A 16,712-nucleotide genomic window follows, 5' to 3' on the forward strand; every position below is an offset into this window, starting at 1 on the left:
AACGTCGAATTATCTGCTTTTCTAGACGTATTTATAAACAACTTCGACAGCCGTACCGTTCAGACCAACTGGAATATGTTTGCTGCAAAAATTGCGGAACTAACAAACAAATACATCCCACTGCGCACCATTGCATGTAATCTAAACGCCCCATGGTACAACCTCCGTCTCAAGCGCCTGTCTAATAAAAAGAAACGCCTGCACAAATTAGCCAAACGTTCACCTAGCGCAAACCGCTGGACCAAATACAAACTGGCGGCAGATGAGTATGTTGCCGCACTTAAACAAGCCAAAGATCACTTTCTTGGCAATACCTTGCCTTTAATGCTTAAAACCGACACCAAGAAATTCTGGCGCGTCATTAACCCCAAGGCGGACGACATGATAACCTTAATCGACAGCTCTGGAAATGTTATTCCCACTAATCAATGTGCGTCCGCGCTTAATGATGTTTTCATGCACAACTTTTCATCAACTACACACATTACTCTTCCATCCACGCACGACTACGATTACCAAGCAATGTTTCCCATAATCATTGAACCAGCAGGCATCGTACCAATTATCTCATCTTTAAAAATATCTTCGGCTCCAGGACACGATTTAATAAACGCGAAATTTTTGAAAAGCACTAGCTGTTACTCTTCAATTTTCCTAGGAATGATCTTCCAACAGTCGCTAGATAAGGGTTCTTTGCCTGATGAATGGAAGATTGGGAAGGTGATCCCACTCCTTAAGTCGGGTGACAAGCATTCTCCATATAACTACCGCCCTATCTCGCTCACTTCCATCCCATGTAAGATGTTAGAACATATACTTGCCTCTAATCTTGCTAGCTTTCTTGAAACTAACTCATTTTTTTCACCATCGCAACATGGCTTCCGCAAGACATATTCATGTGAAACACAACTAGTTTTATTTACGCATAAGCTAAACGTCATTCTTGACCGCTCTTCAACTGCCGACTGTATATTTTTAAACTTTTCGAAAGCGTTTGACAAAGTGTGCCATAACCTTCTAATGTTTAAGCTGCATCGAATTAACATTGATCCCAGACTGCTTGCATGGCTTGAGTGCTTTCTTTCTAACCGTTCACAGTTTGTCTTTGCTAATGACTCAAACTCTCAACCGAGCACAGTACAGTCCGGCGTACCTCAAGGGTCGGTACTTGGTCCCCTCCTTTTTTTAATTTACATAAATGATCTACCCTCTTGTGTTTCCTCTAACATTCACTTATTCGCCGATGATTGCGTAATCTTCAGGGAAATAATATGTGACACTGATATATCTTCTCTTCAATCCGACCTTAACGCTATTTCTACTTGGTGCCAATCATGGTCAATGGAATTAAATATCAAAAAATGTAAATTTATGCGCGTGTCCAGAACTTCTAACCAGCTTCCTTCTTACTGCGTTAATAATCACCCCTTAGACCCTGTTTCCTCCTACAAATATCTTGGTGTCCATATTACTAGAAACCTCTCGTGGTCCATGCACGCTTCTTACGTAATTAAAAATGCTAACCGCATGCTGGGATACCTAAAACGCAATTTTACTAAGGCACCGTCTTCCCTAAAATTAATGTTATACAAGTCACTAGTCCGCTCAAAACTAGAGTACGCCGGAGCAGTTTGGGATCCCTTTCAGAAACACCTAATTCACTCTTTAGAAATGGTACAAAATAACTCTGCTCGTTTCGTTTTTTCTAATTATAACCGAACTGCCAGCATTTCTGTAATGAAATTAAACCTTGATTTGCCATCTTTAGCCTCTCGCCGTAAAGGCCTTAGACTTTCACTTTTTCATAAGATATTTCATCATCCTTCACTTCGCGACGAACTAATCTCCCCTCCTCAATACATTTCATCAAGGTTAGATCACAATAACAAAGTTGGAATTACATTATGCCAAACCAATGTCATGTCTCATTCATTCCTTCCGCGAACATCTGCCGAGTGGAATCGCCTACCAGCCTCCACCGCTACTATTGTTGACCATCAGCACTTCACGGCAGTATTAGATAGCATTGTATAAACAGGAGCATCTCATTCGTGTTTTTGTACTACCAATTGTATTACTGTTTTTGTTTTGTATTACCGGAACACTGTATTACTGCACTGCCTGTACCGTATTTACTTTTATTGACCAGCACTCCAGGAACACTCAAATAACATTGTATAACCGAGAACCATGTATTTCTGTACTATTAACTATTTTGCTGCACTGTACTTTTTTTTTTGTATTTGATGTAACCACTCCCCTCTTTAATGCCTCTGGCCCTGAGGGTACACGAAATAAATAAATAAATAAAGCTGAATCTCTTAGGGGAGCAGGTCAGTGGCAGCGTCATCGTCTTGTTCTGACGCTGCAGACTCCAGGCTTTCAGATGTCTCAGTCCGCACAAATTCACGATGTCTTAAACAGTTTGCCACCACACGTACACACACGTGTACAGCCTCATGTGCGCCAAAATATGTATCGCACTCAAAAGCATGATGTATGCTGCTTCCGGTCCATATGGAGAAGTATGTGTTCCAACACGTGCTTACAACACCTTTTCTTAACATATTGGACAAGTCCCTGGTCTATCGGTTGAAGGACAACGGTAGCGTTGGGAGAAAGGAACACAAGCTGGAAACATAGCAGTATGCAGTGCAATTTTTCACTATGAGCGGTACCTTGTGCTTCTTGGCACTGATGCATCGATCCAGATCCTGCAGCCAAGCACGATATATGTCTGAAGTCATCCATGCTTTGAAATTTGCATGCATGGTACTCGATGGGAAGGTGCTTGGTGTTGTAAAAACATCTGTTTCAGTGCTTTTCCAATGATGAGAATTGGAATGCGCTCCTTGCCCATCCTGCTTGTTCCCAACAACACTGTCACCCGCTCCTTGTTTCTTTTACCACCAGTGCAAGGGTCCCATTTGAATGTAATTGCTTTGTCTGGCAGTGCTTTGATGAAGAGTACCGTTTCGTCAGTGTTAAAGACGTTTGGGCCCTAGGCTGCCACATGCTTTTTGGGCTTGACATTTTGCCATTCATTATCAACTTCTTCATCCACCTCAACCCTCTACCCGCACGCGGTCCTGAACAAAAGGCCGTGCCGTTCTTTAAAATGCGCTAAACAACCCTCCGGCACTTTGAACAAATCATTATTTATTCATAAGACATAGTTCTCTGCTTGTGCGCAGATAAGTAGCCCACTCAACAGTAGCTTCACATCACATGCAGCAGTAATCCACCGAAACAATGCTTCCTCCAGGGATAAGTGGGCTGCAGTTTGTAGTCGCTTTCGACCTAAATGAAATTTCTCTCCCAAAGGCTTCCGCTATTCGTGCCTCATTCTTGACTTATGTCGATAGCGTGCTTTTAACGTTGAATTAGTCTATCACTTTTCTGGAAGCACTATTTTTCAGTGCCTTGCGAATTTTTATTTTGGTTGCTAAGTCTTTGGGTGCATACTTTGTGCGCTTTGCCAGTACTGCCGTCACCGTAGTGAGCAACTGCACAGTAGCACCTCACCTACAGACACGACACAGATGACACTAGCACCTCACACACTGACATGACACTAGTACCGCAGTAGTGTCACAGTAGTACCACAGTGATGACAGTAGTACCACACGCACAGGCATGAAAATGATGACAGTGGCACAGTAGCACATCACATACCAGCATGGCACTGATGACAGTAACAATGTGCGCTCTAAATCCGTACCTTGATTGTATAGCAGTGCCACCTTTCATACGTTTTTAGAAAGAAAAGCGGTTTCCGGCGTTTCTGCCCCATTAAACGTGATGACTATAGTGATGCCTGCTGCAAAGGCTCGTTTCAGTTGTATACCAGTGCCATCCTTCACTTGCCTCCAGTCATAATTGGGCGGTGCGCATGCAATTTTGTGCCATATTAATGAAGGTTTGCTGCCATAGGGCTGTGTACATTTTTGAAGAGAAGGAATGCTGAATTATCTGAATTTGCAAATTACCGGGTCCTGAATAGACGGGGAGGGAGGGAGTGAGTGAAGTACCCCAAATTTGTGCCTGACATGTTCTCATTAGCATTGTAGCTTGTGGAATTCATCTGATGCATAAGCTGCTGCATAAAGTGTTTGCACTGCAGCATGTCACCTGGATGATACTGCCTGTAGGGAAAAATATTGTCCTTCTGCGTCTTTGTGCAGATGGCATGTCCACAAGTACCAGCAGCTTTATTGACAAAGCTGCAAGCTCAGGAGAAGACCTTCCTGGTAAGTATTCGGTTCATGTAAAGCTAGCAGTGGCGAAGCCAGGGGGGCTACTGGGCTTTAGCACCCCTCTGTTCCGGAATTTTTCTGGCTGGGGCTTTGCGCCATCTTATGCTTTGCACCAGAGCAGTCCTGCAATCCTGCTCACCAGAGCAGGATTGGCCACCCTGGTGCAGTACTTGGCCACAACCTCCTATATGAATACAACAATCAAACCCCGGCCCTCAGTCCCCAGCAGCTGCGAAGCAATTGACCACGGCGGCGGTCAGATCTGTGACGCAGCAGAGGGTGCTAAGAATCCCTGACTCCGAACAGGCTGCCATTGGAATCTGAACCTGGCAACGTTTAATGTTAGAACATTATCTAGTGAGGCGAGCCTAGCAGTGTTATTTGAGGAATTAGAGGGTAGTAAATGGGATATAATAGGTCTCAGTGAGGTTAGGAGGTTAGGTGTCTGTGTAAGCAGGCGTTTTGTGTGTTGCGACACCACGTACCCGAACACATGAGGGTTGGACCCTCCCGCATGTAGCCGTGCGCGGCTTAGTCGTGTCCGGGGAAAAGGGGATCCTGGGGGTTGAGCCAGTGCCGGGTGTTTGGACCTTTACAGCCCCTCGGCGGCGGCAACACACCCCTTTGGCCTCGGCTTCACGTAGACAGCACCCCTGGACTGACCCACCCGGGGGAAATCGGCAGTCGCCTCTTCCTGTCTCTCCCTCCTCCAATCTTCGTCTTTATCTCTCACTTTTGACCTTTCCTGTCTCCTTTTCTCTTCTGTTTACTTCCTTTCTCCTGGCGGCGAGGGTTAACCCTGTGTGGCTATCCAACCTTGGGTACGCCATATTCGGTTATAGTGACAGCGTACGACTGGCGTCGTGCAGTCTTGTATGCAAGCTCTGCCGCGTCCCCTCATTGGGTGGTCGGCGCTGTTGCCGAATGTATATATTTCTTCATGGAAACTTCTTTCCCCTCCCTTGTTGATCGCCCTCAGAAACGAGCACGCCCCGAAGATGTCTTCAAGTTTCACGTCGTTCATTCTGAAAAGCCAAACAAAGCAGTGCGAAACATTTCACCATTCCTTGTTTCAAAGTCCCTGACTGATGTTTTTGGTCCAGGTTATAAGGTATCGAGGATGACAAGCGGCGACCTCCTCTTGGAGCTCCGCGACTTAAAACAATATGAGAAACTACCGCAACTAGTGTCATTTGGGGAGACCCCCATAACAGTAACCCCGCACCGTACAATGAAGACCACCCGTGGTGTTGTGTCAGATGATGATTTGATTGACCTGACTGAGGCGGAGCTCCTGGAGGGCTTCAGCGAACAAAATGTGATCAACGTCAGAAGAATTAAGATGAGGCGGGATGGTAAAGAGATTCAAACGAAGCACCTGATAATTACTTTTGGATCAAGTATCTTGCCCGAGTCAATCGAGGCCGGGTACATCAAGCTCCGTGTTAGGCTGTACGTGCCAAACCCACTCCGTTGTTTCAAATGCCAGCGCTTCGGCCACAGCTCGCAGAGCTGCCGAGGCCGCCAGACTTGTGCTAAATGTAGTGCCCAAGAACACACCTCTGAAGCTTGTGAGAATGCTTTCCACTGTGTAAACTGTGACGGGGATCACGCCGCGTACTCGCGGTCGTGCCCCTCATGGAAGAAGGAAAAAGAAATGGTAACGTTCAAAGTAAAAGAGAATATATCCTTCAAAGAGGCACGCAGGCGGGTAGCGTACCTGCCAAAGAAAAGCTTTGCCGAAGTGGCGCGTCAGGGGGCAGTGTCACAACGGCCTCCGGCGGCTGTCCGACCCACAGGCAGTGAGTTGGCACTTAAGCCATCTGCCCCCGCGGCGGGTGCAGCTAGCGCTGCTCCGCCTACTCAGCAAACGGGGCCATCGACCCCAAAGGTGGGCGCAGCCGAGGCTGCCCCAACCTCCCCGGCCCTTTCCAGCGCTGTCAACAGCCGGCGCAGCCAAATCCCCCAGGGAGCCCCATCGACCTCCGGGCTGGTGGGTGCAGGGGTCTTGCCCTCCAAGGCAGGACCCTTGCTGGTAAATGCTCGCTCCCAAGAGCATGTGTCCGGCGCCTCACAAGAGGCAATGGACACTACACCTATCCTCAAGGCGCACCAAGCGCCTAAGGAGCGGCGAGGCTCACTCGAACGCTCCAGAAGGGGCAGAACGCCCGTTACAGGGCCTCGTAAGAGCTCTGTAACCTAAGGCATCACCTCCGTTTCCATAAACACAGCACTTACTTACTTTCAATATGGATACACAAATTATTCAATGGAACGTTAGAGGTCTTCTTAGGAACCTTGATGATGTGCAAGAGATTATACACAAACACAATCCAAAAGTGCTGTGTATACAGGAAACACACCTAAAATCACAACACACAAACTTTCTCCGACATCATGTTACTTTTCGCAAAGATCGCGATGATGCAATCGCATCATCGGGAGGTGTTGCAATCGTAATCCAAAAGAGCATAGCATGTCAACATTTACAACTACGAACGGCCCTTGAAGCAGTGGCGGTTCGAGTTGTTTTGCTAAACAAACTTATCACTATTTGCTCGATTTATATACCCCCACACTACAAACTAAGCAAACATGAATTTCAGTCCTTCATAGATGAATTGCCAGAACCTTATGTTGTACTTGGGGATTTCACTGCCTGTGGGGCGACTGTCGTATAGATGCCCGAGGTCGTCTTGTTGAACAGTTCCTTTTTTCTTCTGGTGTGTGCCTTCTGAATAAGAAGAAACCCACATATTACTGTCTTGCAAACAATACCTTTTCTTCAATTGATCTGAGCATAGTTTCCCCGTCCATACTGCCTGAACTCGAATGGGCAGTCACGAACAATCCTTACGGAAGCGACCACTTCCCCATACTATTAAGCACACTTAAAGAAAACGAATATCCACCACAGGCTCGTAGGTGGAAGATTGACACAGCAGATTGGGAGAAATTCCAAAACTTATCTAGTATGTCATGGGATGATATGCCCTCGTTAGAAATTGATGCTGCTGTGCAGTATTTTACAGCCGTGATAATAGATGCCGCATCTAAATGCATACATGAAGTAAGTGGCTCGGCATGCAAACGGCATGTCCCGTGGTGGAACGATGAATGCAGAATCGCTCGTAGGAATCAGAACAAAGCGTGGGGGCTGCTACGCGCCTCCCCCACTGCGGAGAATCTTATCAATTTTAAAAAAGTAAAATCCCAAGGCAGGCGAACCCGCCGACAGGCGAGAAGAGAGAGTTGGCAGAAGTTTTTAATCTGCTATCAACTCCTATACAGATGAGGCCAAAGCCTGGAACAGGGTTAATAGGATTAAAGGGTGGCAAACATATTCACTCCCTCTGGTAAATACACAGGGCGACACACTGCAAGATCAGGCAGACTCACTTGGGGAGCACTTTGAGAGTGTATCAAGTTCAAACCATTATTCGCAATCCTTCCTGAAATATAAACAAATAGAAGAATGCAAGCCACTCATCAGAAAATGCCGACAGAATGAACCGTACAATTGTCCTTTTAGTGCTGCCGAGTTGAAAGCTGCCTTGAGCGCATGCAAGAGCTCCGCACCAGGATCTGATATCATGTATGAAATGCTCAAAAACTTACACAATAACACACAAGTTACACTACTCACACTTCAGCGTTCCCTCAATCACAGAGGGAATGCTGAATTATCTGAATTTGCAAATTACCGGGTCCTGAATAGGCAGGGAGGGAGGCAGTGAGTGAAGTACCCCAAACTTGTGCCTGACATGTTCTCATTAGCATTGTAGCTTGTGGAATTCATCTGATGCATAAGCTGCTGCATAAAGTGTTTGCACTGCAGCATGTCACCTGAATGATACTGCCAGTAGGCAAAAATATTGTGCTTCTGCGTCTTTGTGCAGATGGCATGTCCACAAGTACCAGCAGCTTTATTGACAAAGCTGCAAGCTCAGGAGGAGACCTTCCTGGTAAGTATTCGGTTCATGTAAAGCTAGCAGTGGCGTAGCCAGGGGGGCTACTGGGCGTTAGCACCCCTCTGTTCCGGAATTTTTCTGGTTGGTGCTTTGCGCCATCTTAAGCTTTGCACCAGAGCAGTCCTGCAATCCTGCTCACCAGAGCAGGATTGGCCACCCTGGTGCAGTACTTGGCCACAACCTCCTATATGAATACAACAATCAAACCCCAGCCCTCATTCCCCAGCAGCCGCGAAGCAATTGACCACGGCGGCGGTCAGATCTGTGACGCAGCAGAGGGTGCTAAGAATCCCTGACTCCGAACAGGCTGCCATTGGAATCTGAACCTGGCAACGTTTAATGTTAGAACGTTATCTAGTGAGGCGAGCCAAGCAGTGTTATTTGAGGAATTAGAGGGTAGTAAATGGGATATAATAGGTCTAAGTGAGGTTAGGAGGACAAAAGAAGCGTATACAGTGCTAAAAAGTGGGCATGTACTGTGCTACCGGGGCTTAGCGGAGAGACGCGAACTAGGAGTCGGATTCCTGATTAAAAAGAATATAGCCGGTAACATACAGGAATTCTATAGCATTAACGAGAGGGCGGCAGGTCTTGTTGTGAAACTTAATAATAGGTACAAATTGAAGGTCGTACAGGTCTACGCCCCTACATCCACTCGTGATGAACAGGAAGTCGAAAGCTTCTATGAGGATGTGGAATCGGCGATCAGTAAAGTCAAAACAAAAAACACAGTACTGATGGACGACTTCAATGCCAAGGTAGGCAAGAAACAGGCTGGAGACAAGTCAGTGGGGGAATATGGCATAGGCTCTAGGAATAGTAGGGGAGCATTAGTAGTAGTTTGCAGAACAGAATAATATGCGGATAATGAATACCTTCTTCCGCATGCGGGATAGCCGAAAGTGGACGTGGAGGAGCCCAAATGGCGAGACTAGAAATGAAATAGACTTCGTACTCTGCGCTAACCCTGGCATCATACAACATGTGGACGTGCTTGGCAAGGTGCTCTGCAGTGACCATAGGGTGGTAAGGACGAATTGGCCTAGACTTGAGGAGGGAATGGAAGAAACTGGTACATAAGAAGCCAATCAATGAGTTAGCGGTAAGAGGGAAACTAGAGGAATTCCGGATCAAGCTACAGAACCGGTATTCTGCTTTAACTCGGGAAGAGGACCTTAGTGTTGAAGCAATGAACGACAATATTATGGGCATCATAAGGAGTGTGCAATAGAAGTCGGTGGTAACTCTGTTGGACGAGATACCAGTAAGCTATCGCAGGAGACGAAAGATCTGATCAAGAAACGCCAATGTATGAAAACCTCTAACCCTACAGCTAGAATAGAACTGGCAGAACTTTCGAAGTTAATCAACAAGCGTAAGATAGCTGACGTAAGGAATTATAATATGGATAAAATTGAACATGCTCTCAGGAACGGAGGAAGCCTAAAAGCAGTGAAGAAGCTAGGAATAGGCAAGAATCAGATGTATGCATTAAGAGACAAAGCTGGCAATATCATTACTAATGTGGATGAGATAGTTTAAGTGGCTGAGGAGTTCAATAGAGATTTATACAGTACCTGTGGCACCCATGAAGATACTGTGAGAGAGAATAGTCTAGAGGAATTTGAAATCCCACAAGTAACGCTGGAAGAAGTAAAGAATGCCTTGGGAGCTATGCAAAGCGGGAAGGCAGCTGGGGAGGATCAGGTAACAGCAGATTTGTTGAAGGATGGTGGGAACATTGTTCTAGAAAGACTGGCCACCCTATATACACAATGCCTCATGACCTCCAGCATACCGGAATCTTGGAAGAACGCTAACATAATCCTAATCCATAAGGAAGAGGACGCCAAAGACTTGAAAAATTATAGACCGATCAGCTTACTGTCCGTTGCCTACAAAGTATTTACTAAGGTAATCCCAAATAGAATCGGGAACACCTTAGACTTCTGTCGAGCAAAGGACCAGGGAGGATTTTGTAAAGGCTACTCAACAATAGACCATAGTCACACTATCAATCAGGTGATGGAGAAATGTGTGGAATGTAACCAACCCTTATATATATACCTTTCATTAATTACGAGAAAGCGTTTGATTCTGTCGAAACCTCTGCAGTCATGGAGGCATTACGGAATCAGGGTGTAGACGAGCCGTATATAAAAATACTGCAAGATATCTATAGCGATCTAAAAAAGTATCCTGGCTATGCACTTGAGAGCCAGTGAATCGGTATGTAGGCTTTCTTTGAGATAGTGGGTGTTGTGTGGCTCATTGTACTTATAGAAGGTTTGAAAGACTGTGCGACTTCATATTGTTTGATTTTTTTTGCTATTCAATCAAGCTTCATGAGCGTGTACAGCTTCGACAGAGATAAATATTAGTCTAGCTGTGATTTCGGTCATAATGGCTCTGTTTATAAATAGGACTGTGAGTCGCAGCAATTGTAATCGTTTAAACGCATCTTAATGTCTTGCTTCGCATCTTTTGTAGTCTCTTAATGCACTCTTGAGTATGAGGTAACCAGTAAATTAGTGTGCTACCAAGGACTTGTTGTGCACTTCGCTTTATTAATGTTTACCATGTTTTGTGCATCCTACAGTTGCTTTCAACGGTGTAGCAAGGGGCTCTCCATCAAAAAAATTTAGGACAACCATCCATCGACTGCAGTCCAAGGTGGCAAGCTACCGGCGGACCATTGCACGGTTACGGAAGCAGCAGAGCAAGCTGCTGCCATCAATTTCGAAGGCACTAGAAATGATCCGTCCATTTGTGTCAGAGGAGGTTTTTAAACTTGTATGTGCACACATGCAGTTGCAGAAGAAGGGAAATGGCAAGCGGTTCCCTGCTTGGGTCAAGAAGTTCGCTTTGGATTTGTATTTTCGTGGACCACGAGCTTACGAATATTTGGCACCAATTTTCTCTTTGCCTACGCCACGTTCTCTGAGGCGGTGGATAAGTAACCTAACGGATGAGCAGGTGTGATTCCTAAATGTATGGAGTATTTCAGCGAGCATCAAACATGAAATAAGTGTGACCGAGTGTGCACACTTGTGTTTGATGAAATAGCTCTAAACAAGAATTTGTCTTATGATAAAGTTCAAGAAGTTTGTGTAAGTATATTTCTGGACACGTTTGTGATGGCATGTCTGATTTGTGGTTCCTTCTGAAGGTGCAACTGCACCTCCAAGTGGTTGGGTGGGGTGCAACACTCCTTTCAGGATGCTATTCATTGTGAACCCCTGCAGCTTTGCAATGTCAATTGTTTAACCTTCACCACGTGCCTAAGAGGAAGCAGCTCAAGTACGAATGATGCAGTGCACAATGTGGTAGTCTCGGGAAGACTACTCAAGCCAGTTCCCGGTTTTAAAGCTTAGTGCATGTGTTGATATTGTACAGGTGACAGAGCTGATGTGAGGTAATCTTGCAGAATGGTTGAGTGAGTCGGTGAGGCTGCAGGTTTCAGTGCAGGGCAATGTAGTGGTCTCGCAAAGACTACTTTGTGTGTGTTGCCGATTGGATACATAAATGACAAAAGCAGATGTGGGTGCTTGTGGAAGTCAGCTTGTGGAATGGTCGTTGGGTGAGGGGGTGTAGATATACGTGCAAAGCAAAATGGTTGTCTTGGAAAGACTGTTTTGTGTGTGTTGCCGATTGGAGACATAACGGATATAAAAGCAGGCATTGAAGAGGGTAGGTAAGCTTGCGGAATGATAAGGGAAAGGGGTACGGATTAAGAACAAATCAGCGTAGTGGTTAGGAGGCTTACCCTAGGCGGTGTTCGATTGTCTGGTTGATCGGCATGTTGCCGAAAGGATTAACGTTAACAATGCTTTAAGTACCAACCTAAGGTTTAAAGAAATATTTCACGTTTCAGAGCCGGCACTGCTCTTGTTTACAGTGAAATAGCATTTCATTCTATGCATTAAACTAGGTGGTAGCACCCTCCACAGAGGTATGATGGAGGTCGCACTTCTGGAGGAAGTGGGACGGGGAGGGGATAGACCTCTCGAGTTGTTAGTTAATGAGAGACCCGTAGTGCGGCCCGAAAACACCAGATATGTTACGACAAAAATATGCATTATTGGTGCAGAAGGTGGTACAAGTCTACTAGTCTCTTTTTTTTGCTGAAATATATAGTGTTTTTTACATGTCTCTCTTTTTTAGGCTGCAACATTCGATTTTTTTCTTCTCCAAGTTATGTATTGTTGATTGCCTAGTGGCATTCTTTTGGCAATGTCTTCCAGCTTGCTTGCAGTGTGTAAAATAGGTCGCAAGTGTATCGGCTTTGCATTTTTTTGATGTGAAACAGATTACTTAGTTTTCTGTATTGCACTCCTGCCCTGTTATGTATGCGCCAAGTGGCGACGGTATACTGTGTTGCTCTTGTATTTCATGGAGTGAAGTAAATATTCAATTAAAAGGTTATCTAGCATCTGTTTTCTGGAATGGCGTTGTTGGACAAGGCTGTGGGACAGCTACGTTAAGATGGCAGACCCACACCGGCGATACGAGCCCTCAGTTTTCAGTACTTTTGGAGCAACTGTGGCAGCTCTTCTAATAAGGATATAAAGTTGTTGTATATATCAATGTGAAGCTTTATTCTTGTAGATCATATATATATATATATATATATATATATATATATATATATATATATATATATATATATATATATATATATATATACACATATATATGCGGTCTTGGTAGGTGCTGTCACGGAAGGAACTGGTGCGCTTTGGAGGAGCAGGAGCTCGCTTGCTGCAAGGACCCGGCCGGCGCAGTTGTACTGTGCTCGACTTCACCTGCAGCAGGCCTTGGCTTGGCTTGGTTGGCACCACTGCCTGTATATAATATGGTAGATAGATTTATGATTTAGAAATGTCCAAGAACATGCATCAGATACATGGTTTTTGCTGTCTCAGTTGTGACCATATTTAGAAGAAATTACCGCACGTACTGCATTTCAGCTTTTTCTGTAGCTTTTTAGGACATCTTTATTTTCTAGACTTAGCAAAAATGGTGAATTTTCGCTTTCTTGCCAATTTGCTTTTGAAGGTTGTCAAATATAGCAACTGTTGCTGTGAACAGCCCAGCAACGCTACGCTAAAAGAAGCCAAATTTTGGAGAAATTATAGTTAAAGGAATTTTGGTTTCCTACATAAAATTTCATTGATATATGCCTTTGAGTTTTCCCATTAATGCGACAAAAATTAAACAATATTCAGAATTCTGACCCTATTTGTGCCCATTTTTGTGGGAAGGTGCTAAAGCCCCGAAGTTGTGGTTTTGGATGTGACAATTAGATGTCTCAATTCGAAATCTCAATGCATACTTTTGTAATAACGCGAAGAGGAACACTCCAGGACAGGTGAAATTTACTATTAATTTTTCACTGGTAACAAGATAAAGTAGACATAATATTCAAGCCATACTATAATGTAAGGACACATAGCTCAAACAGCAGCTGTGTTAATTTGTTATTGCAACACACTGTAATCACAATGACAAACTGCAAAGGAAGGAAAAAATACTATATTTGGAATACGTACAAAATTTTCACCTAGTGCCACCAATAAAACTGCAACAAAAGTGCTGAATCAGGAAGTTCACGTTTCCAGCGAATGTGGCAGACCAGAACATTTTAACGCATAACTGATTAAACATTAGACACTTTAGGGCCACGGTAAATATGAGGCGGTGCGTGGAATCTGGAAATGAGTCATGGTGCCAACACTGACGTTCGCAAATTGTATTTTGAGCCTGAAATCGGATATATTGTCGGGGACGGAAGTTAACCAAAGATTGGCAGGGCTGGTTGGCTTTGGTTGCCTACGGCAAGGCCATTCATAGGTACGTTCAATTCAGCTGCACTATCTGAACCAGTTCACGAGGTGTTGCACCCTGCCATTCGTTTCAGAGGTGCAGCAATGGCGCCCTTTGAACCACACCGTTCGTTTCGAAGGTAAAGAAGAGGTGCAGGGCAAGTTCATGATTTTGCTGCACCCTCTCTACTTTTGGTGCCGACTTGGTGCAGGCGTACAGGTGCAAAGCAGCAGCACAGCGGATGTAGCACACGGCCGCAAGTGCCGTTGAAACTCCACTTACGTACGTCTGCCATGTCTGTGCAGGTGCGGGTGTACTTATAGAGAAGCCGATCATACCAGCAGTTGAGGACCTCTCAAACTTGCGCATTCTGTACACGTTAGTTGGACATAACGTGTGAATCACTTCTGAATCTTGGCATTCATTTCAAGTTTCGTGCTGTGCCTGTACTGCAGAAATCAAGCTGCACAATGTTTTAGCTTCTCGTGAACTGCCGTGAACTGGTTCACAGTGGTACAGGCAGATCGAAAGAACCTAATGGGCCAGTGCAGGGGGACATGAGTTGGGCCTTGTTTGAAGCGCAGAGCAAAATCAGTTTTGAAGACTCGGGAACATGGATCAAAATAAATCGGCCACTAAAGTGATCAAGTATCTGTACCTAAGAAGCATGGACAGAGAATGGAGGAAGAGGTCAAGAAAGTTGGGCAACCAATTACACGGTAATTGGAATTGTATACAGACAACCTGGAGTAATCGGAAACAAAGTGAGAACCAGACAACCAAGTACAGGGTAATTGGAATTGTATACAGAAAACCTGGAGTAATCGGAAACAAAGTGTGAGAACCAGACAACCACGTACAGGGTAATTGGAATGGTATGCAGACAACCTGGAGTAATCGGAAACAAAGTGTGAGAACCAGACAACCAAGTACAGGGTAATTGGAATTGTATGCAGACAACCTGGACTATTTGGAAACAAAGTGTGAGATGAGAACCAGACAACCAAGTACAGGGTAATTGGAATTATATGCAGACAACCTGGACTATTTGGAAACAGTGAGAACCAGACAACCAAGTACAGGGTAGTTGGAATTGTATACAGACAACCTGGAGTAATCGGAAACAAAGTGTGAGAACCAGACAACCAAGTACAGGGTAATTGGAATTATATACAGACAACCTGGAGTAATCGGAAACAAAGTGTGAGAACCAGACAACCAAGTACAGGGTAATTGGAATTGTATACAGACAACCTGGAGTAATCGGAAACAAAGTGTGAGAACCAGACAACCAAGTACAGGGTAATTGGAATTGTATACAGACAACCTGGAGCAATCGAAAACAAAGTGCGAGAACCAGACAGCGAATTGGATGGAAAGAATGGAAACGAAAAAAGAGTGGACATTTACAAGAATGTGAAAATAAGAAATTAGAAGGGAAAAGCTACGATAACATGAAGGGAAGTGCTTGGCTATTTGAGGATTTAGCTGGTTGCCCAAGGACAAAAAGCATACAGAGGCAAATATCCGCAGTTATACGAGGCATGTGTACACTGCAATAAATCTCCGTAGACCATGCAGCACATCCTAATGGAATGTGAAGGGGTTCACCTGGTGAGACCAGTACTTAAAGGGCCCCTGAAACGGTTCGGACAAATTTTGTAGACGCGTAGGGTACAGCTTAAGTAGAACATTCGCACCACAATTTAAGTGAAGCGTTACGTATTAATGGAGCTACAAGCGATTATAAGTTACCCTCCTCCCCAGCCATGCTTTTCCTCCTCAACTCGTTCGCCGAGCGAGCAGGGCTAAGCTCCGCCTTCACTGGTCCTGCGTCATGATGCGACGTCACATCTTCCACTTCCGGGTGTTTTGGAGCCCGCCCCCGCCCGCGCGAAATCTCCGCTAGCTGCTTGGCTGTCGACCCCAAGCGAGAGCTATCGAAGCAGCGTGCGTTGCGAGCATTCTGTCGCAGCGCCGAACGTGTCTGGTATTCCGTTAACCACAGGCAAGCTGGCCATTTCGTCAAATGACTGGAGGCATAAACTCAAGCTGATGAAGGAACTTTGGCGTAGACGTACGTGAGCGGCCTGATCGGTCTGCATGGTCCAGACACTTGTTGGCGCAGCGCTTAACGAGTCAAACAAAGCGCTAATATTGCTCTAACGAAGTGTAAAACATCTTAAACATTTATAAAAACAACGTGTTGATGATTACACTCCTGCGAAAAATACGCACCAGCAGCAAAGAAGGAAACGCTTCGTTGCTGCTACTGTGTATGGTTGAGCTCTATGCCACCAGGTGGCTGCACCGTGCAGACCATTCACATTTGCCCTTCTGCTCATCTCGGCTCATCCCGTTACGGCACAGCCAAGCGGCCAGACCCTGCCCCTTGCGCTTACGTTTGCCCTAAAATACGGACTCGCGAAACGCCATTGCGTTAGTAATCTTCCGGTGTAAAGCGACGGCCACAAACGCGCAATGCTAGCGCTGATCGGATAGCGGCAGTCCGATGCGCAGCAGCCAGTTCGCTCGTACGCTGCCTTGCAGAGGGACACGATGTCGCAGCTTGACATATTGCCAGTCGCTACGTTTGCAGCCCACAAGGCAACAAAGTCGAATCATAGTGCTCGCGAAAAGACTGAGACCAACTCTGACC

General features: G+C 45.3%; 1 protein-coding gene across 6 annotated transcripts in view; it reads left to right on the forward strand.

Moving 5' to 3' along the window:
* LOC135905169 (uncharacterized) overlaps positions 1-12,652 on the forward strand; it is a 38,402-nt gene extending 25,750 nt beyond the window's left edge. For 5 of the 6 annotated variants that reach the window (XM_065436183.2, XM_065436188.2, XM_065436184.2 and 2 more), the window contains 3 exons: positions 4,185-4,250; positions 8,156-8,221; positions 10,827-12,652. In XM_065436183.2, the coding sequence (XP_065292255.1) occupies positions 4,185-4,250; positions 8,156-8,221; positions 10,827-11,209 (515 nt within the window). In that variant the 3' untranslated portion in view covers positions 11,210-12,652. The remainder of the gene's footprint in view (positions 1-4,184; positions 4,251-8,155; positions 8,222-10,826) is intronic. The other variant, XM_065436187.2, reaches the window with a different exon arrangement.
* The last annotated feature ends 4,060 nt before the right edge of the window (positions 12,653-16,712 follow it).

The sequence above is a fragment of the Dermacentor albipictus genome, chromosome 3 (genome assembly GCF_038994185.2).
Source record: "Dermacentor albipictus isolate Rhodes 1998 colony chromosome 3, USDA_Dalb.pri_finalv2, whole genome shotgun sequence".
Lineage (NCBI taxonomy): Eukaryota > Metazoa > Arthropoda > Arachnida > Ixodida > Ixodidae > Dermacentor > Dermacentor albipictus.